At 29.1% G+C, this 23,982-nt stretch overlaps 1 protein-coding gene across 1 annotated transcript in view; it reads left to right on the top strand.

Moving 5' to 3' along the window:
• Positions 1–23,982, top strand: part of ACC (acetyl-CoA carboxylase) — a gene marked incomplete in the record, with an annotated part of 121,178 nt that overhangs the window by 57,225 nt on the left and 39,971 nt on the right. The window contains 10 exon segments of the mRNA XM_067046313.1: positions 6,050–6,382; positions 16,422–16,536; positions 19,653–19,782; positions 19,860–19,978; positions 20,451–20,631; positions 20,712–20,914; positions 21,155–21,364; positions 21,876–22,046; positions 23,289–23,451; positions 23,608–23,770. Of these exon segments, the coding sequence (XP_066902414.1) occupies positions 6,050–6,382; positions 16,422–16,536; positions 19,653–19,782; positions 19,860–19,978; positions 20,451–20,631; positions 20,712–20,914; positions 21,155–21,364; positions 21,876–22,046; positions 23,289–23,451; positions 23,608–23,770 (1,788 nt within the window).

The raw sequence follows: 23,982 nt of genomic DNA, 5'->3' as shown, positions 1-23,982 counted from the left end.
GGGCAGTATTTTAAGCACGTCTGGGTCTTATAAGTGGTTTATTGGTTTTGATAAAACTGTAGGGGTGTTCGTGGTTAGTTCGTTGTTGGAAATGATTTAGTTTTGCGATAATACCTTTCAGGGAATCAATAGGGCAATCGAATCCATTGTTTTACTGAATACTCACCTTACTATATATTAAAAAAAATAGTAAATGAAAGTATTTTTGCTTCGTAACCTCCTGACGAAATAGGTTATTGAAACATACATGTAGGGTAAGTAAATGAAAGTAAAAAAAAAAATCATTTCTACATTTTTCTTTCATTATTATTTATTGGGGAAGAGGGTTTGGTGTTTAATTAAAATGTACATTTTTGTTAGTTTTTTAGTTAATGTTGATTAGACCGTAGCTAGGTAGAGTCAAATTTATGAGTCGAAGAGGAAAAAAAATGTATTCGACTATTTTCAAACAATTATCTTTCAACCCTTTAAATATTGCTTGTTGCACTGAATGGTATGCTGTGTTTTAGCAACTCAACACAGTTGCAATTTTTTTTAATCTTCCTAGTTGAAGTTTTATTTAAAAAAAACAACATTTTTCTGCTAGTTACCTATGTTCATAACTGTCCATGATAATTCCTACAACAGACTATGAATAATTTAATTGGGCAAATTGCCTGTAAATGCATCAGGACCCTGATTGGTTAATGTTATTTTATTGCGTGGGTATGCAATTGATTTCAGTATTTATGTACCAGCTTGCGAAACATTTTACTAGTGGCGTTAACATTTACGCAATGGTGCACTTAGGCTATCGGTGTTGTTTTCAAAATAGATAACTATTTGATAAATATTGGCTCATCGATAAGTGATTTTTTTTATTTTACCGTTACTATTTTTAGGATTTAAAAGTTTCTGTTTTTTACTGTTGATAAAATCTTGAAGTTTACAAAAATCTTTTTTTATATAATAATAATAATACAAGCTGCCTCATTTAAGGGCAGTAACTATTATTGCTACATATGCTGACTAAACTAGAGAAAAAAGAAAAACAATTTAAATGATTACAATAATACTAAAAATAAAGTTAAAAAAAAAATAAAATTATGTTGTCTATAAATAAAAATATAAATCGTAATAATAAAAACTGATTAAATGACAACAAAATAATATATATAAGAGGTAAAGAAAATTAAATTTAAGAAAACATAAAATAAATACATCTGACACACATTCATTCACACCTTTCGAAAACAATTAAAAACAAAACATAATACAATCTGGCAGTTTTCACATAGTAAATATTAGAAAAGTAATGGAATTAATCTTATTGTAAGATCTTAAATTATTTTTACTAGAGTGAAGATCTTACAACAAAAGAAAAATAAATTAATATAAGTAGATAGTTAAAATAATTATTTTGACATTATATTATGGTATTAGACAATGCGGAACATGTAAGATGTAGTACGTTGAGTATATCTGAGGACCTGTATTCAGCTGTTTTTAGACAATTTAGTTTGTTACCTTGGAGATGAAATGATGGCAAGAGTCAGTCTTATTGGTTCTCCCCTTTTCTTTATTTATTTATTTTTTGTTTTCGTTTTCCCATTTCAAGGCTAATTATCGACCGTACGTACGAAGTGATAACTAACAAGATATTTTTGATAATCACTCTAACCTTTGACCGAACATGTGCTTTAAGACATTTCTCATTTTTAGTATTAATAGAGTCATATCTAACAATGCGTATAAAGAAATATTGTCACACCTTGTCTCTGGAACAATGAGAAACTGAGAGACATCAAGCATATGGATGACATTCGGAGGTCATGTTGAAGCAGTATTATCCTAGGCATTGATTATGATAAAATTCTTTTTTTTTGTGGGCTTTAGAGTATTTTCAAAAATAAAGCAAGGATATTTTATATCCCATCATGTTTCGAAACAAGCAAAAAGTAATCTGTATTTTTAAAATATATAAAACCTTTAATTGTGACAACACAGGGTGTGAAGAAATGCTATTCATAAATTTTAATATTAATAGTTAAAAATATACATTTCACATTCCAATTAGATTAATTTTAAATCTCTGAACATGCTTTAACGACCTATAATTTTTTTTTTCATTTACATTAGTTTTTTTTTAGATCTATTTACATGAATTGTGTCGTAACTTTGTAATAGATTAATGTGCTATATGAGTATATTTTTTACCCTGTTCCAAAAATATTTTTAATGAAAATTCGGGTTTTTAATTTATTTAAAAATATTGGTGCACTTGCACACTCAACTTTCAAACATTGTTTTCTTTTTGTATTGTTTCAGTACTTTCCCTGAAAAAGGGATCTCTCGAAAAAAAACAATATCTATGAGCATTAGATGTCTATTTTATTTATTTGTGCAAAATTCACAGAATGCGATGCGCTAATGATCACGATAACGATAATCCATTCATGGTATTTGAATTCGGTACAAAACCGGTTTTTACTGGTGGATTTGCCTAGGGGCGCGCAGTACCAGGAGATGCTCGTTGAAAAAATTGTTTGTTTTGATAAAAAAGAATATTTTAATGATTAGTTAAGAAAAATATTCATTTAATTTTCTTTATCTTCTAAAGTTAATGAGTATTTTGATCATTGATCCAATGGTTGAACGTTGTTTCGTTGAACCAGGTTCAAAGAATGCATTTATTCACAAAAATTTAAAAATTTTGATGCGTCAGGTCCCTCCAAACAAAGTTAGCGTTAAACGTTTTATTTTCCTTGATTTAAGCAGTGAAATTATTCGCCCTCCTTACACAAGCTACCCTTAACGTCCATCAATTGATATTCATTTAACTTCATTTTTGTTCCAATTGTTTTTAATTTATTTTTAGTTTTATCTCTTTTTTAATACTTTGTCATTAGTAAACTTATAATTTAAATAATTTTACTAATTGCATACTGTTCTTATTTGAAAAAACTTTAATGTTTATTTTTTTTATGTCATTAATATGTAATGTATAAATGTATTTACGTATTGATAGCTGTTGAGGATATTAAAAATATTTTTAATTCTTTATTGGGCTATTTATTGTATTTAACATACCTAGATTACAAAAAAAATGATTCCCAAGTTATTTTCATATATGATACCATTGTGCTTTAATTTATTTTTATAGCGCCTTATTGCGCTTTTTTTTATTATTATTTGTTTATTACTTGATCCTAAGCCTTGTTTGGTTGTTGTGGTGAGTCTTATATCGTTATTATAAAAAATAGATTTGCTTTTTATGATTCATGGTGTTTAATGCGTGTAAAAAAGGCATTCCTAATGTGCAAAGGGAGTTAAATAAAAAAACATGTTTTTGATATAAGCGGGATTGAAAACTTTTTTTTGGTAGTCAGTTGATGTTTAGTTTATTAATTGAACAAGTTGGTAAATTTATACTGTACTTTACTGTATAAGTCAGTTACTGACTTCATTAAAATACAAATTTTTCTTTATTTTACCACTCTTAACACAATAATCACAAGTTCAATAAAGTTTTTGAGATTAAAAACTTCCAATTTGAATATATTTTATTCTAAATTATCATAATGTTACCCAACGTTTCGGGACTTCCAGAATTGTTTTGATAAGGCTTTATTTCGCAAAAATGCTTAGAATAAGTTAATTAGACGAAAAAAAAAATCGGATTTTCGTTTGTTATTTAAACGTGTTGATGGCAGTATATTCTTCCAACAGGGATGTTCCTAGGATCATTACGGTACAAGACCTATTAATTTGAACCCTTAATCTACTTCGCATGCATAATTTTCCTGAGTCCAGTTTGGCTAAATAAAATCGTGGCACTGTTGTCCGAAACCACATTTTAGAGTAAGCACTTCCAAAATCTAAACCGGGTGATACAGAACATAACACGAATACCTCAAATTTACATCTCGAAATTAAAAAAAAAATCAGAAAAATCGGATGCTAATGGTGCGGTAATTAAAAAAATATTTTACTGTATCATCCAAAGCAAGACATTTATGTGTCCTAAGATGAATTCTAGGGACACCGGCTGAGACACATGGCCTAAAATTGGGGCTGTGAAGTTGCCCGAAGAAGTGCGTGTGTGAAGTGGTATGTTTGGTATACCAACTTATTCTAGTCATAATAGGATGGTCATAATTAGGATTTTTTTTGGCTGTTATTAAACATTTTACTTATACTTTGTTTACATCCGTGTTTATTTATTTATTTTTTCTTTAGACTCCGTTATAAACAATCAAAATGCTCATTTTCGTTGACCCTTTTTTAAAACGTCCTCTCTTGGTGATTATACTTTGTTTAATGTTGGCATATTTGCATTTTGATGTAATAGTAATTAAAATTAATCCATTTTAATATATTCATGTTTTTTTTTTCATTAAATTTACGTTGACCCTGTAATCTCATTTATTAATGATTAAAATTATGAAATAATTTCTGTTAAAACATTTGACTTATTAATTAATGAACTTTGGATCTTTTGCGTCACTAACTGCAGATGGAGTCTGACCGTTTAACCTTCTAGTACTCTACTACGTTTGGGTATTGAAATTAGTATCTCAGTTCGTTTGGAATAAATTGTATTTATTGTATTTTTGCATTTTTTGTACAATTAACTAAATTACAAAACTATGTTTATGAAATATCTGGGTTTCAATAATACAATGATATAACAGTTTTTGGGGTTTAATTTCAATTTAAAAATCTTGGTATATTAGAAATACACGAATTTCGAAAATTAATCGAAAACATATCTGGAGTATTTTTTATAAAAATCATAGTCATCTCTAAAAAAAAAAAAGTCTAAGGGGTAATTCTAATTTTATTTTTTGCGAGCAGAAGTTTTAAAATTTTATTTTGAGTTTTATGTATCATGAAGCGTAAAATCTCAAATTTTCGAGGTCGTTAAATTGTTTTTCTTGGTCAATTCTAAGATTCTTTATTGAAAGTGACAAAACCAAAAATTAGTTTAATTTAATTTACTATTATTTTCCTTTTTTGTGATGATTGTTACGTCAACTTTTTATTTTTCCTCATTGTTCAAATGGTAACTGCAAGTTCCCAGGAAGTTTCTGCGTCTTTAGTGCTAAATCTAAAATAATCGGCAACGTAGTTTCCGAGAAAATCCGCAGATGATTGAAAGACCAATTTTTTTAATTTGCCTTTTGGATTACAATAATAATAATATTATTTATTTATTTTGGGATTGATCCCATAAAATAATATACAGGCGTCAAAATCAGGCTTTAGAACATTAGAGTAAAATACAAAATAAAAATGAAATTATAAAACGTCATAAAATATAATAAAATAATGAATTTGAAAAGATAAAAATGAACAACAATAATTAACGGAATATATAAAATAAGAATAGGACAAATAAAATTAAACCATATATCATATCATAAAACATAAGATGACTAACACTTCTGATAATAAATATAAAGAAAAAAAAAAAAAAAAAACAAAAAAAAAAAAAACAAAAAAAAAAAAAAGAAAAAGGGAAAATTCCGCCAATAAAAAAAATTAAAAAAAAGAAAAAAAATCTGAAACATTAAATACAGAAACGTTTAATTGTTATTCTCCCGGAATTGGGTGGACAGAAGATCAGGAGGGTATTAGAACTACTAATAAAGGAGGAAATAGAATTCCATAGGGAAGTGGATTGGATGAGGAAAGATCTACCAAAGGCTGCGGTTCGATGGGTCTGAAGGCCGTGAGCGAGTATTGCGGGAATGCACTGAGGATTATACGTGTATTGAAACAAAAACCTCAAATTTAATGCTGGAATGATAGTTTTTTTTTTCTCGGACGATAAAAAAGGTTCTCTGTTAAAAATAATCAATCCAAATATACTCTGGGGTGAAACGTATGGGAGGGTATGGTAGCTTTATGTTTTTTTCTTAGTTTGTATTCAGAGTTACAAATACATTCTTTTTAAAATTAACATTTTGCCAATCATGCTTATAATTTTTGTGTTATTTTGAATTAATTATAAGCTGTGATTTAACATCTGTGAATTACAACGTGATTGTTATAACTGAACGTGAAGAAGACAAAGGAACGGACCAGAAAAAGAGAGTCAAAGAAGAGAGACGGTTAGGAGTCGTACCACACTCGTTCTTTGGATTGAAGCAATCCTGGACTGGCTGTTCGATTGGGCAAGATACACCTGGAAGAAAATGATCCAGAGAAGAAACTCGAAGAGGTTCATCCTCGGCGAACTGTCGGCCTCCATTGAAGTGACCGAACCCGAACCGAGGGAAGTGGAGTTCGACATACCTCCATCGCCGCCGCCGTACTCCCCGTTCCATCTGGAACCCCCTCTGTCACAGCGGGAACTTCAAGAATGGATGTCGCCAAAGTCGCTGAAAGGAATGATGAAGTGAGTAGTAGTATTGTATTGATTATCTATAAGTGTTGTATTTCAAACAATTTTAATATTTAAATTGAAGAGTGATTATACAACTAAAAGGTTTCATGAACGCCATATCTATGGATATAATACATCATAATAACATGTAAATATTACGTTTTTGTTTTCAGGTCAATTTGTTCAATATGAATATTTAAAACAATAAATATATGTATTTTTATTTTTTTTTAATTAACGTTGTGCTACTGTTGACATCTGGGTGATTAGTATTTAGTTGGGCGTCCCTATGGAGGTGTTATTGGAGCCATTTCGACAAGATCAATGCACACGATAAAAATTTCCTTATCACTTTTTTTGTTTTCTTTTAAGGAAATTTACAGTTGATGAACAAAATACCCCAATTAAATAAGTGACTATTAATTCTAAGTAAGTATTAAATAATAATTCCAATCGGACTGATCCACTTTATTTAATATAGTTTCAACTATTCATCGTTGGCCATTATATATATATTAACGGCCAACGTTTCGACTCACACTTTAGTTAGGTCTTCATCAGAACTAAAAATGTTTGTTAGTGTACACTACCGCCAATTACAACAACCCTGATGAAGACCTGCATTCTGGGTCAAAACGTTGGCCATTAATAGATAGTTGAAACTACCTTTTCTTTTTCGTGACTGCGACCCGGACCATTTCCTTTTACTTGTAATGGTAAGCTTGTTTTTGAAATTTTAAATTACAGTTATTCATAAGTTACTGTAATTACTTTTTCCCCAGCTCTCTTAACTAATGAATTCAAGTTATTTAATCTGGGTTAAGCCATATTTGTTAGAAATATGTCAATGTTTTTTCTTTAATTTTCAAAGAAAATAAGTAAATGGAATGTTTTTTTGAGGTGGAATGAAATCTATCAGTCCACTTTGTATACGACTACCAGATAGAAATAATAAAAATAATTGAAGTATTATTTAAAAACATGAAAATAAAATAGCCTCTTTATAAAGTTCTATATTTCACTAAGCTTCATAATGTTATGCAGCTAAGGCCACTGAAGAGGGGATAACGATCAACTGTTTTAAGTGGAATCGAAACCACGGTTCACTATATCTATCAAGAAAAAACTGGTAAGAAAATGGGTCATGGATGTTTAACATTTCTGAAGTTCGAGTACTAGTTTAAATGATCTAATAGGAAAATGTATGCATACATAGAAGTAAAAAAAGCCAAAGGAAAAAAATATGAGAAATAGGGAACTTGAAAGTAAAACGTTAAGTTCTTTTTGGATCTCTTGGTAGTAGAACATTTGTTACTTGAACGTAGTGGTGACAAAATGTGGTCAAAAACCTGATCCTGGAGTACACAGGACCGAATGTAATGTTTTATAAAAATTGACTTTGCACTGACTATAACCAGAAAATATTTCATTTTTTTCGAATTTCAAATACTTCAATTATTAGATTAATTTTTATTAATATATTCTTGTTTGAGAGTGGTTTAGTTTATTTAAAAACAAATTTGATCCTTTTTTTCTCAACTTTATTCTTTTCAAAACCTTCCAACGTTTCAACCCTCAGGTCATTTTCAAGGATACCTTTATTTTGTTGTCATTTTCTTTTTTAAAAAACTTAAAAATGCCGGCTAATTGCCTTTGTCCCATCTATAAATTCTTCTATATAATTCTTTCTTAAATTTAAAACTCTTACTAACCACTTCTCTTCTTTCTTTCATTCACATTTACAAAAGATGTTTGTTTTTAAATAGAACTTTCAAAAGGACCATAATTTATATCATCTGCAAATATAATATGACACTTAGAGATAGTATTCTATTTTTTTTATATTTGCGGAGACATTATGTTTTGCACCAATAATTAAGTACAATATAAATATATGTGTGTCGATATAATCAACTCCGCGTTAAGAAACGTATGTACAGTTTATTACCAGTTTTTGAATTCTTATTAATTTTCCAGGAACTTTTTTTCAAAATGAAATCTTAAAAAAATAAAACTTGTACGTTTAAGGAGCCCTAATCTTCCTGGGAACACACAAGGGGGGTGGGGATAGTTCGAGCATGGTTCAAATTCTGGCTTAGTGTTTCGGGTTGGGAACCACTAGTTTAGGAAAACAAAACAATTCAACAAGAAATAAATTAATTATTTTAAGTTATCTACGTATATTTACCGTAAGCGGTCCTTCTCATAAACAATAAGAAATCTGGGTCGAACACTTTCATTTTGTAAATTGTTTAATGTTTGCCTTCGTTATCGCTCAAGTTATCGGGCAGCGAGATTAGACTTTGTTTAATATGAAGTGTAGTTTTTAAAATTTCCTCCATTTGCTAGGTCATACTTTTTTTTTACCTCGTTTCCATTCTCTGCCTTATCAGTTAATTAAATAATAATGTTTTTACTCCATTGTCGCTATTCGCTGATTGCTAGTGTAGTGATATTTACGGAGCCCGTTTGGAGTCGTTATAGATATTTTTGTTCATCGCGTTTTACTCCATTAAATATAAAAGGTATGTAATGATTAGTTTAAAGCGTTTATCTCTCTTCATCACTTCTTTATCTTCCTCTTTCCCCTCACTTCTTTCTCCCTCTTTTTTAAGACACGCATACACTTACACATTATGGTTTTTTCCAAATATCAATTTTTCAAGTTTTTTTTATCTTGTATTTGATGATCTATATTTAAGTTTTAAGTAAGCTTTCAAAAATATATTCGAAAATATCCCACTTTTCATATGGATTCTATGAACTTTACGATATATTATACGTAGATTTAAATCGATTTATTAGTATAAACTGATTAATTTATTTCTCTTTAAGTAATTAATTGATCTTATATTTAATTAAAATAATTTTAATTTCGACAATTATTTCAAATTTTTCTTTTTCTTTTATAGCTGTTTTAAAAGAGTGACTGTGTGACACTTCTGACAAAAGAAATTTTTTGTTTATTTTGTATTTGACGTATTCCATAGACTATACTGTAGTCTGGGATTATAATCTGTGACAATCGTACAACGAAGTAACTCAACAAACTCAGGGATAGTGCAATGTATCTGTCTTAAAATTTAGTCGGGATGCCAGGATCATCGCTGAAGGCCATTATCCAAAATAAGTTAATTAATTAATTTATATTGAGTTCTGCAAAACTATTATTATAATTGGATTCTTTTCCAAAGGCTTTTTGTGTGTTTACCAATTAAATACCTTTACATTTAAATGTTTAATGTTAAATGTTAAATGTTTATATTTACATAAAGGAATTTATTATACAAGTATTTATTTACAATGATTGATAAGTATTTATTTGCCATGATTGATAATTGATGTCATTAAAATGATTGAAATGATCCAGATAAATGGTTTGCCATAAAATATGATTATTGCATTATGAATTAATACCTAATATATCTTAATAGCTTCTGCTTTGGATGATTACTGTCGTGGATATGTCTTTGCCGGGAGTGTTGTAACAATGGGTGTCGTCTAGGCCGTGGTGTTCCATTTCTGAAGAGCCCTTCATAGGACTTCTAGTCCATGCTCTTCGCTAGCCCCTCTTCTTACTTCTGTACCTCTCTTTTTTTTTTCTACCTCCTATTTATTTTAATTTAAAACAATTACAATTATATACATTTTGCTTAATCTAAGAAAATTATATATAAACAAATTTACAATTTATCTTGTTTAGTCTTCTGGCATTATAAGATGTGAAATTTAGAAATTTTTCAGAGATTGTGGCGGTTGATAGTTCCGAATTTTGCGGTTGTTTGAGTAAAATAGGTCTAGTATCAATTTTCTCAGATTCCGTCTTCTACTTTTGTTTAAGCATGTGAAAAGCTCGTTTCCGTAAACCAATATTTCAACACCAGCTCATCCAGTAGATTTTATTTCAAATGATATGTATATCATTTACTTTTAACTTTAAATAATTACGTTCCCATTATAAATCTCCATAAAAAATATAATGATATATAAAATATAACTAATTATTTAAATGAATTATTTCTAAACAATCGGCTGATCTTCATTAAAATATTTTGAATAATGGTTGCTAATTTAATTACAAAACTACTTGGTAATTAAAACATTTAAAAATCAATTATTTAATTACTCCTATTAGTTTATTATATTATCTTATCAGTTAAAAACCTGATCTAAAAATACCAGTTAGGGTCTTTTCTTAATACACTTTTTATACTTAATGTTTATTGTTATCTGAAGAACCTAGACAATTTTTTTTTGTTTTTTATGAATAATTAATCTAAATATTATTTAAAATAAATACATTATCATATTAAGGAACAGTTAAATAAAATCATGATTGATTAATAGAAAAATAAAATATATGATATTATTATCTATCTTATTTACTTTCACTTTTTTTTTTTTTTCTAAAGTTAAGATTACTTGAATAAAGTTTTTGAGGTTTAAGTTATTGGTAGTTCCATTATGGTTTTATTTCGAATGTACTTACATGTTTTTTTCTGAAACGATTGGTTATAATAATAATACAATGAACTTAATTGCGAATGCATTTTACATACCATGACATAATATATTTCTTATCTATAAATACTTCTTTCTTGCTCGGAAAGTAAACAGCTGGTTGTATCGTGCTTCAATCACTTACATGATAACTATCACGCAACAATCACTCATCACTACTAAACACTAAACGTGTATTACTTTGGAAAACTAAATTAGAAATTTTCAAGCAATACTTCCCATAAGTGTATATTCTGTATAAGGGTAAGTTAAAGTAAAACAGTGAATACAGTAGAAGCGGGATGAGAATAAAATAAATCTAATGTTTAAAAATTTCAGTATTTCGGGAATTGAAATATTTTTTCATTGGAGTGCTTATGTATGTTACAAATTGTAAAAAAATAAAGGGATGGTTAAATCATAGGGATCATTTTTTTTTTTTAAATTTAAATGAACAATTGGTTCTTAAAATTTCAGATTCTTAAAAAACAAACTTTATATTATTCTTAAAATATTAATAAATGCATAGTCTAATAACAAAAACATTGATATACCTTCTTATATAAATATTTTTATGCCTTCTCCATTTTGAAATAAACATTATTCGAGCTATAAGACGTAATCCAACCTAGTCCAATACAGACCAATTTGTCCTTTTTAAATTTTTATATAATTTAAAAAAAATTGAAGTGGAAACTTAAATTTGTAATTAACATCCAATTTAAGTTTCTACTTCAATAAGAAAAAATGTCCTGGTCCTCACTAACTGCACTTGCGAAATTGCAGTTAGATTGGGCAAAATTGCAGTATTCGTGTGGGAAAAACAAATTCATTAGAAAACAAACTCAGTCGAGAGCTTGTGGTTCAAATGTGAAATAAATTCTTGCTTGCGTTACCATGTCCATTTATATAATACTTAAAATAGTTAAATTGCATGTTAAACTACAATTAATTGTAAACTAATTTCTTTCAATTGAATCTGATGTAAACATTTCAAAAGACGATTGTAAAAAGTTTATTTTTTTTCTAAGTTTCGAGCACTAATATTTTGTGACTACATTTCAGTAAATATTATGAAAACTACTATTCTTAGGAGAATAATCTTTAGAAACTCAGAAACTGTTTGACGTATAGATGTATACTGGGGATCAATTTGAAGCTTGTTAAATACACCATAAAGTGATCTAATGAACATTTTCGTAAGAGTAGCATTATAAATAAATAATGCTATCTATATAGCTAAGTATCTAGGAAAATATTATATATATATAAAGGGTTCAACTAGGGCTTAATTTAAAGCTCGCTAAATACATCATAAAGTAGTTTGTAGTGATTTTACTGAGAATAGTAGTTTTCTTGATATTTATCGAAATATTTTTTTCTTGTTTTAAAAAAAAAAAAATGCCTCTCAGAAATTAATTAACATTGAGAAGTCTATTAGGGCTCACACTGAAGCTCGTTAAATGCACAATTAAGTAGTGCCACTTGAAATACTTACGAGGTTTTTTAGGCCATTTTAAAAATCTGCTGTTTACATACAGAGACCTCCAAGGAGTGGTAAACTTTTTACCATCAAGATTTTCAGACATTTTTAATTAAGAATCTATCGACTGAAATTAATTTACAATTACTTCTTGATACAGACAGATTTAAGCTATTTTTACTTGACTGTAAGTTTAACGGATTCTGTCGGTAAAATGTACATAGATGTGGGTCCAGTTTAAGATAAATATTTACTTTACAAATTGGTTGGTATATCTTTTGAATCGTTTGTTGATTAAAAAAAAGGCAGACCGTGTCTGTAACAACTGTTTCGGTAGGACCGCGAAAAAAATATATTTCTAAGTAGCACAGTCCTATCCTAATGTTGTAAAGATGGCCCTACGAGTCTTGATTCCATTTGCAATCACCTATGAGTGTGATTTGGCTTTTTCTCGAAATAGATTATATATACGCGGCAAATGACATGAGAGTTACACAGGCCAAAACAAAACCAAACATAAAACTAGTTCAGGCAAAGCATCTGATTCCATCACTCTAAAATTGTTATTTTTATTTATTTATATCTATTTACTACTGTATTTTATTATAAATTTGATCTCAGTTAAAATGTAGTGATACAGCCGTGTAGAGAAACTACCTAATGGTATCACTCTAAAAAATTGTTATTTAAATTTAACGATAATCCCACCAAATCACATTTACCCTTCGACGTAAACCCATGACCTCTTCCCCTACAATATCCTTTAATAATACCCCACTTATTCCTGTCGAACAGATCCGTTACTTAGGACTACATCTCGACAAACGACTGACATGGAATCCTCATACAAGACTAAAAAGACAAGAAACTGCTCGTAGATTCCGACTATTGCAACATTTACTAGACAAACGGTCTAAATTGCCAATCCATTACAAAAGACTGATCTACATGACTATTATAAGGGCTATCTGGACATACGGAGTTGAGCTTTGTGGCTCCACTAAATCATCAAATTCCTCCAGAATCCAATCCTTACGGTCCAAAATCCTTAATGCTCCTTACTTTGTCACAAATCAAGTCATCCATCAGGACCTCAATATTCCATATGTTGCCGATTTGGCCAGAACCAGATACCGTTCCTTCCATAATAAACTTCTCAACCACCCAAATCCACTTGTTTCTAATCTGGCTTCTCCTTCATTACCTAATAATCCTCCTAGGCGTCTGAAAAGAAGATGGCCTCGAGATCTTCTCTAGAAATGTTATTGGAGTTCTATCAGTGGGTAGATTCTCCACATGTTTTTATCATGTTACTATGTCACCTACAGCAAATTTACTTGGTGTATATATGTGTATACAGTTGTAAATATCAATAAATAAATTATTAAAAAAATTTAACGATTACATAATAGGTAATAATTTCTGAATACATAACTGTTTGTAAAAAAATAATTTTTATTCAACACTATTTTCTGTACTATCGAATAATTTTAAATAAGGGGATCCCTGCACAGGAAATATTATATAAGTTGACAGGAATATGGTCCGGGTGCGGTAAAAAAAACAACTCAAATAGTAGAATTATACTATTTTAATGAGCCAACGTTTCGCCCCACGTTCCGGGGCTTCTTCAGGGCTATTTTGACGGCAGTCAAAACAAAAATGAAAAAAAAAAAAAATTTGTTTTGACTGCCGTCAAAATAGCCCTGAAGAAGCCCCGCAACGTGGGGGCGAAGCGTTGGCTCATTAAAATAGTATAATTCTACTATTTGAGTTTTTTTTTTACCGCACCCGGACCATGTTCCTTTCATCTTTACACACGGTCAATCAATAATCTTCCAGAAATATTATATAAGTTTGAATATAAGTTTGAGAATTGCTGGTCTATAATGATAATGGAATCACCAGTTTGATATACAAAGAACTAATTCTCAGTCTTGGTCAAGATTAGATCAAGAATGTGAAGTCAAAACAGGTTAGTTTATCGGTTAATAAGATGCAGTTTGGTGGGATTTCGGTCAAGGTCGTGTGACTGGTTACTTCCATTCTTAATGAGCCCTACTTTGTTTAAACTTCCCAGATCCTCGATTTCATGTTCATAGTTTTTTTTTCCATTTTGATAATTATTTTCGTATATTATACTTTATAATACATATTTATTATACATATACAATATGTGCACACTAATTCGCACGACAAAAAAAAAATTGTAAGCTTGTTTTGTTTGAACAATCTTCATAACAGATTAAATTTCCTACCATTTTTTGGAAAATACTTTTGATCATTCCAAATAGATGCCGGAAGAGATAACGATTTCAGTGAAATCGTACAGAAAACTGAAAATATAACCCACTGTATAAATTAGTATTTCAGAATATAATATCATCTTCAGAGTCCATTATATATGTCAGCGGTTCCCAAATTTTTCATAGGATCTTTGCTCTGCCGTTTCGGATCTTTTGTATTTACATAAAATGACCTATTTACTAGGATCCGAGAGTATTTTTTATTTGTTAGAAATGTAAGTAACAAAATGATAAGAGGTTAAAAAAAATTAACTAACCTAAGTTTTCTTAAATTATCAAAATTCCTTTTGGACAAATTAACTAAGGAGGGCAGTGTAGATTTTGAATTATTCCAAAAAATAATAAACAGAAAATGCAATTGTTCGGTGGGAAACATAAAAATAATTTTAAATATTATATACTTTTCCGATTTAAACTTTTTTTTTTGTTCTGTAGACAATTTATTTGTTTTTTAAATGTCCTAATGAAAATACCATTTTTTTATGAATGACTATTCAAGGATATCGTCAATATCATTGTGAAAAAAAGGGTACATTAATTGAATGGTCTTACTTAAAATTATCTTGCATGGACTTGCCTATTTTTTTCGGTAATGCAGAGTGAATTCCTGTATGTGCGGTGTAAATTTTTATTTCCTAGTGACCACCTGAGGAAATATCGCCTTTCAAACTCTGATTAGTGAGTTAGTAACATGTAAATGTTTGGTTGTCCTCCTTGCTCTAGTAAACACAAAGTTTAAATTCTTAAACAATAAAAAAGATAATGGATGTGAGTTTGAAAAAATGTGGCCTATTAGAAATGTTATAACCATGATTACTTGGCTTTATAAGTTTAGGATTATGGCGATAAGTAAAAAGAAAAAAGTAGCTTCAACAATTATTTGATATTGATATCACGAGTTGATTATATTGTCGACTTTGTTAGTACATTGCTTGCTTAAAAATTGTTTTTATTTTAAACATAGAACGACAGGTATCAACAGTTTTTAATGTCTTCAACATTAATCTCGAGCTTTGCCTAACAATACTAATGTTTCCCGGAATCAGATAAATTTAAGCCTTTTTATCTCTTTATGTTTGTTTATTGGTTCTCGTGAGTGTTGTCAGTTTCTACTCATTACAATGTTTCGGCATAGGAAGAGGTATAGCAATGCTAAGTATGTTTTTGTTTGAATATGTTTATTGCCAAATTAATCAATTTTTAATTTTAAAAATAGTCAGCGGTTAGTTTACTGTTAGGTTAACGAACTATCAGTTCTAGTGTCACAGTATGTTGCGTTGTTTACTGTTGTGGTTCCAATATCCTTAGCAACGACACATTTTTTGCAAGGAAATTGTTTTTACAGTTTTATATCCAGTATCGAATGTTGATACCAACAAAGTTGTTTGTGCACATTAAGAGTGTTCTTTCTAATGTGATAATAAAATGGCTCTGGTACGTATTGTATTTGTGATATAAGGCTCGGTAGTTTACACTATGACTAATGTAATAAGTATATAATATGGCAACTGTGGGCACTACTCTCTTGGTGGTGTTATCAGATAATCTAAGACTATCACACCAGTTTTCCTAATTAGATGATATTGAGAGGATAATTCAGCCATTCACAGTGAAGATGAAACGTGAATACTTATCATGTGACTCTAGCTTGGCTCGATTTATCTTGATGCCTATCGGAGAAGAGTGCTAATTGTACACAGTTTGCCAGTAGTTCAGATTGACTGCAGTCGCTAAAAATGTCTGGTTTCTTTAAATTTTCCAGGCCGAGCATGTCCCAAGGGACTGTCATACACCAAAGACAACTTGAAAAGGATTTCACCGTAGCTACACCCGAAGAGTTTGTTAGGAGGTTCAAGGGGACCAAGGTTATCAACAAGGTAAGGTTAACCTTCCTATAACCGCTTTTTTAAATGAGTGATTTATTTCTGTTCCCGAATATGTTTAGAAATAAGGTGTTGATTGTTGACTCCTTGGGAGTTTTCATATTTATCAACTTATTATTGATAACGATTTGTGATACAGTAATATGTTATCAGTTAATTAGCTTTTGAAGTTTTTACTCCTTCATTTTGAGTCAAGGTATTTTTTTTTTTTATCATCCTAAAGTTCTGCTAGATTTCAATCAAATTTCAAATTGATTGGTGAATTTCACTCTAAGATTCACCTAATTTTCATTATTTTTGCTCTCTGTTATTAGTGATAATTTTGCCAGTTTTTGAATAATCACTATTGAATTTAAATTTATTGAATGAATACAGAGCACTAATGATTAAGTCATTAAACCCTAATGATTAGTTTTTACTATGAGTTGTAAATGTTATGCTGTAGAGCATGATATTTTTGGCAGTACAAAGTTTATCCGTGATTAGTTTGTTAACTTATTTTGTTGTTACTATCTTAAATTTTATCTAATTCTACTATTTATTTGAGATACAAATATAATATTTACTTTTTTATCCTTTAGATGTGAAAGGTATGTTTTCTTACTTAGATCCACTAAATAGGATATATAATCCCATTTATCTTTGTTTACAAGTTTATTTATAAATGCAGAAATTGATTTTTTTAATATATAATATTAAATAATGATTGAATTGCTATTTCAGTATTCCATTTTAAAAAGTTATGTTTAATGTTTGGTATTGTAGCCATTTAACATTTTCATTTTTTATTTGGTTTTTAAGATGAAATCAATTGCAAAATTTTGTTTGTTGTTTGGATAAATTCACAGTTATTCTGCTGAATTAGCTTTTCCATTATTGCTGAAGGTCAAATTTCACTGTAGTTGCATTTTTATCTTTCCTAATTTTGTGTGTTTATATGAATTATCTTTTGAACATAAATAATGATGATAAAGATTTTTACATTTCTAGTATTTGGATTTTCTGATATCTGTTCAACAAACAAAAAGATTCACTTTATATCTCATGGTATAACTCAGGAGTGTCCTCCCCCATACTTCCATTATATCCTATTTCTTTCTAAATTAAAGTAAACAGTGAAAGCTGAAAAATAAATAGTATAAAACCTTTTTTCAATGTAAAGTAGCTGGTTGCTGCCATGAGCCTGCTACTAACATGGACTAAAAATAGATAGATTTTTATTATATTTAGTATTTTGTAGTTAAATTGATTAAGACCTTGAATTAGTGGCTTTTGTTGGATCTGTATGTCTGTCTCTTTTGAATCTGTTTAAAATTTATAATGGTTGAAAATATTTTTATGATTTACTGTTAGTTTAATATTTTGAATTTTGGTGCCTTTATGGTCAAGCCTTTGTTATCGATTTGTTAGATTTAGGTTTGTTTTTATATGTTCTACCTAAACTTGATGCACTATGAATGTTCATATTTTTGTCAATTTTAATTCTAGATTTGGTATTATCTAAATTATTTATTTTACTAAATTTTCCTGGAGGAGATTAGTCAGTAGGTTTCTGAAGTTATGCTCTTAATTGTCACGCATACACCTTTAATTCCTCACTAATTGAAATGAAGAAGGACATACCATCCTTAATACATGAGTAGGTACTGAACATTACTCAAGGTCTCAAATATTTCACTAAATATTCAAATGGATGTGAAATTAGATTTTTTTTTTTTTAAATATTACAGTACACAATATTTTATTTAAGGTGTGGATAGTATTGAAATTTAATGTTAGATTTGGAGATTTAAGATTTAAGTTTTTACTCCATCAATAGTCCAAGTCAAGAGTGCTTCATGCCATCCACAGGGATTGGAACTGGCACGTGCCTGGCTTAAAGTTTTTAGGATATTCTATGTTTATTTGGTTATTTAAGAAAATTAACTTCAAGTTCTCTTTTTGGGATGAATGTGGAAATTTAATCATGAATTATCACTTGAAGAATTTATCGGATCTGTCTTTAACAGAGATGAACCAAATGTTGGAAATCATTACAAATTAAACAAGTTCAGAAACTTAATTAAGAAAAGTGCATTAGTTATAAGTTATATTTATAAGGAGATGGTCAGAGTTGCGGTCAAAAAAAGAACAAATAGTTTATAACTATTTTAATGTCCGACGTTTTTCCCCACTTTGCAGGGCTTCATCAGGGCTGTTCAAAGCGAAAGGTTGAAGAGCTGTTCAAGCAACCATTCGCTTTGAACAGCCCTGATGAAGCCTTGCAAAGTGGGGCGAAACATCGGACATTAAAATAGTTATAAACTATTTGTTCTTTTTTTGACCGCAACCCTGACCATCTTCTTATATTTAAGTTTTACGGTCAACTATATATACATATACTTATAAGTTATGTTCTATTTCTCTTTGTATTAATATATTTTTATTTTTTGTCATATTTTTACTTTTTTGGTTACTTTTGTTGGAGAAACAAAACAAAAAACATTTACATTAATATAAATTTGTTTAAAAGTTAAAGTCACTTTGAGTGAGTGCACAATAACAATTAGCAAGTGTGGTTACTCCTAACATACATTTTTATCGTATAAATCATAGTTGTTAATGTTTTCATTGTTTAGACATATTCATACAATTTAAAAAATTAAAACAACTATTCTTAAAAGTAAGCACCTATACTATATAGAATTAGTTATTATAAAGAGAGGAGATAACAGTTGTTGTTTACTGCAATGTGAGAAGCTGTTGTTGTTTACTGCAATGTGAGAAGCTGTTGTATGTAGCACATTTTATATAAATGTTGAGCACCTCTGATTAAAGTAATCAGAGAAATATTAGTCATTAAGATGGAGAGTTTGAGATAGTTTGGTACATTACCACCTTAGCATTACTAGAATCTAAATCCTCTGTGTTGGTTTCAGAATTTCACAGAAACGTGTTTGATTATTGTTGACCCTCTCTTCCAATCTTTTATCAAGTTGTCTTTTAATTCTGCATTGCTATCTCTTTTTTTATTCTTTTATTTCTTATAGTTTGCTAATAAGTGAGAACTAAGGTATAACTTAACGTATAATTTTATTTTATATTTATTTAAATTTAACATTCTTTTCTAGGTATTAATTGCAAACAATGGCATTGCTGCTGTTAAATGTATGCGGTCTATCAGGAGGTGGTCTTATGAAATGTTTAAGAATGAAAGAGCAATTCGATTCGTGGTCATGGTCACCCCGGAAGACTTGAAAGGTACAATAAAATTATTAATGTAATGATAAATTCTTATTTGATTAGCATTTATTTTATAATTAATTTTTTTTTTTTAGCTAATGCTGAATATATTAAAATGGCCGATCATTATGTTCCTGTTCCTGGAGGAACAAATAATAATAATTATGCCAATGTTGAACTTATAGTTGATATTGCTCTGCGTACTCAGGTTCAAGTAAGTAGTTTTTTACTAAACAAATATTAAATTATTGATATTATTTTTGTTTTTTTTATTAGTTGTATGGATTATGGTTGAATTTTTTGTAAATATTGTATAATTTTTATTAAAATGATTTTTAAAGTTGTAAATTTACTGTTATTTACACTGAGAAATCACCCCTGTAAAGTAATCATGTAACTTCCCAAACTTATTCACGTGTATTTATTAATTTTTGCATTAAATTTGTGTGTACGTTTAAAATTATTTGAATTATTAGTATTTGAATTAAACACAATCCATCTTGATAAAAACTCATTATATTTAACTTTCCCTTGGTCAGCAGGTCTTTGTTCTTTTCTATTTTTCAGTAGCCTTTGATTTTTTGGCTCTCTCTTTTCTTTCTGGCCGATTTGCTGGAAGATGTGGATGAGTTTTTAAACAGCCTGTATCATAAAGTTCATTTTTAAACGTCTATTGTAATTTTTAGGCTGTATGGGCAGGTTGGGGCCATGCCTCTGAAAATCCAAAATTACCAGAATTACTGCACAAAAATAATATTGCTTTTATTGGGCCTCCTGAAAAAGCGATGTGGGCTCTCGGTGATAAGATTGCTTCCAGTATTGTTGCTCAAACAGCTGACATCCCAACTCTCCCTTGGTCTGGTTCAGGTAAAATTGGTATTAATTTTCATTAAATTTATTAATATTCTTGCATAACAACTTATTGTTTTTTTATTAATGATAAATAGAGCTGAAAGCCCATTATTCTGGCAAGAAAATAAAAATCAGCACAGACTTATATAAAAAGGGATGTGTGCAAACTGCTGAAGAGGGTCTTCAGTCAGCTTATCGAATAGGGTTCCCAGTAATGATAAAGGCATCAGAAGGAGGTGGTGGAAAAGGTATTCGTAAAGCAGAGACAGCTGATGATTTTCCTAATCTGTTTCGACAAGTATGTTCATGATTCTGTATCATTGTTTGTATTTTATTGGATTAAATAAAATTAATAATCTTAATCATTAAACTTTATATAACAACTTTGTCACAACGAATGCATTAGTCATTTATACAATCAGGTATTTTGACTTGTACAGTGTATAAGAACTTAATTAAAAATGAATTTTTAAAGTAAATAAAAGAATTATACCCTGACCTGTTGCCAAATATTCATTTTAAATTAATTAATGTATAGGTGCAAGCTGAGGTCCCAGGGTCTCCTATTTTTATTATGAAGCTTGCTACATGTGCTCGGCATCTTGAAGTACAGTTACTTGCTGACCAATATGGTAATGCAATATCTCTTTTTGGAAGGGATTGTTCTATTCAAAGAAGGCATCAAAAGATCATTGAAGAAGCTCCTGCAGCCATTGCGCAGCCTGAAATATTTGAAGATATGGAAAAGGTTATTTGATTTATATTATTTCTTAAAAATTAACCAAATTATTTTTACAGAACAACTTTTCTAAGTTTTAGTTATCTCCCTAAAAATCTTTTTTTTTTTTTTTTTTTTTTCAATCGTACCAACTTTTACCCCTTTGCTTGAATAATATTTATTGAAACATAGGAACCAACATTGGATCCCAGAAAATTCTGAACTACCCTATTAATGAATTTTTTCAATAAAATTATACGATTGTTATGTAATTTAAAGATTGCCTGTATATACTATTTATGATCTAAGGTTTGATTCACGAAAGTTATGAGAATTTTTTTAAACATAAGAAGCATGGTTCATTGAGTCTTATTAGGATTGATGAATAACTGCTTTAATTAAGAAGTGATTTTAAACTTCTTTTTTTTTAAATTTACAGTTATTTATATCACCTAAAAAAGAAATTGAATTATCTTATATTATTTTTCTTACTTATTTGTTATAAATTCCATAAGTTTTTAGATAAATTATTCTGTTTCAGGCTGCTGTTAGATTAGCAAAGATGGTTGGTTACGTTAGTGCTGGAACTGTTGAATATCTTTATGATATTGATGGATATTATTACTTTTTAGAATTAAACCCAAGGCTGCAAGTTGAACATCCATGTACAGAAATGGTGTCAGATGTTAACTTACCTGCATCACAATTACAGGTACAAAACTGATTTTTACTGTGCAGTTAATTTTTCATAAAAGGAAGTGGTATTTAAGAAATTAGAATTCTTTAACAGATCATTAAAATACTATCAATCATTGTCTCGGTTTGATAAGGTTCAGGCTGACAAAATTATGTTTTACCTTTGAAATGATTCACAACAAATCAGTTCAGCTTTCAAATAAATTTTAGTACCATTGGTTAAAAAATTAAGTAACTGTAGTATGGTGAAGTTCTACCTAGAGAAAACTTTTAATTAAAAGTAAATTATAACTTTGATGGTCTGATTCTCAAAATAAATGTTACACTGGTTAAGAACCTTATCAAGCCAAGGTAATACAATATTGAGTTCAGGAGAGTAACTATCAATTTTATAATAGAAGTAGATAAAATTATCCTGCATTATTTATTACTTATCCTATCATTCTGTAACAAATTGATATAACTACAAAATTATTAAATACTTTATTATTGAAATGCTAGGTAGTTATTTTACTTACATAATATATTGATCTTTGCTTGCTGTCATTAAACGTATTCAACCTGATCGTTTTCAGAGTTATGGTAATTTTAAGTAATTCAGTAAAGTCTAAAATACAGTATGAACATCAAACTTAGTCTATTTTAAAGGAAAGAACTGTAAAACCCCAATTATCTGTTCTATTCGGTGCTGAGACATCACTGGTTTAGCAAAAGATCTGGTTATTCATGAGTGTACTCAAGAAAAAAATGCATTATTAATCTAACTCATCATTCATCTCAATACAAAAATTAAAATATAATACAAAGCTTTATATATTGGTGATATCTGTATTAATATGTGATAGAGGTAAATTTATTAGATCAATTTAAATTAATTTGACAAAAAGTTTCTTTAGATTTATGATTTAATTAAAGTGGAAGTATATGATCAGTAAATATTTAATTGTAGTCTCAATAGGCAGTTATTTTATTTCATTTTATCAAAATTTTTGTTTCTCAGCATGATAAACCTCCTAAGAAGAGTTCTTTATGTTAAAAAAACTTGTATTATTTAGAATTTAAAAATTAATTTTACCATGCATTTCTTTTCTTATATATATATTTTTTTGATTAAGTAAGGTGTGTAAGTGTTTAAGTGAATTTAGTTATAGCTTAGGTGTATAAAATACTTATTAATTTTCATCAAATTAAATTTATTTTTTGATTCCATATTTCAAAAAGTATAAACATTCTATTATAAATAAAAATGGTGTTTAAGGTTGCTATGGGTATTTCATTGCATAATATTAAGGATATTAGAGTTTTGTATGGAGAATCACCCTGGGGAGACACAATGATAGACTTTGATCAACCTAGGCATAAGCCTCAACCATGGGGACATGTTATAGCTGCTAGAATCACTAGTGAAAATCCTGATGAAGGTTTGTGATTTATTTCTTTATATTTTTTCAATTTGAAGGATTTTAGTTATATTATGGAGCTATAGAATATTTTATGTGTTTATAATGACACTTATATATTTAGTTAGATCTTGTGATATAACCTTAAGACACTTATATAATATTTCTCTTCTTTAGGTTTTAAACCAAGTTCTGGTACTGTACAAGAATTGAACTTCCGGTCATCGAAGAATGTATGGGGTTATTTCAGTGTTGCTGCATCTGGTGGCTTACATGAATTTGCTGACTCACAATTTGGCCATTGCTTTTCTTGGGGTGAAAACAGAGAGCAAGCTCGAGAGTATGTATTTTATTTATAATCTTGCATTAAATTAAAATCTTGTATAAGTAATTTTAAGTTGCACTTTAAAAGGCCAAGGCAAACATTGATTTTTTTTTAATTATGAAGAATATGGTCAGGGGAACAAAATATAGTTACTACTATTTTTGGTTTCCTTTTAATCACACCCCCGACCATCTTCTTCATAATTTGAAATAATTACAGTCAATCAT

This window comes from Halyomorpha halys, unplaced genomic scaffold (assembly GCF_000696795.3).
Source record: "Halyomorpha halys isolate HHAL.00 unplaced genomic scaffold, Hhal_1.1 Scaffold316.1, whole genome shotgun sequence".
Lineage (NCBI taxonomy): Eukaryota > Metazoa > Arthropoda > Insecta > Hemiptera > Pentatomidae > Halyomorpha > Halyomorpha halys.
The sequence above is the reverse complement of the archived record's forward strand: the minus strand, read 5'-3'. Positions and strand labels throughout refer to the sequence as shown.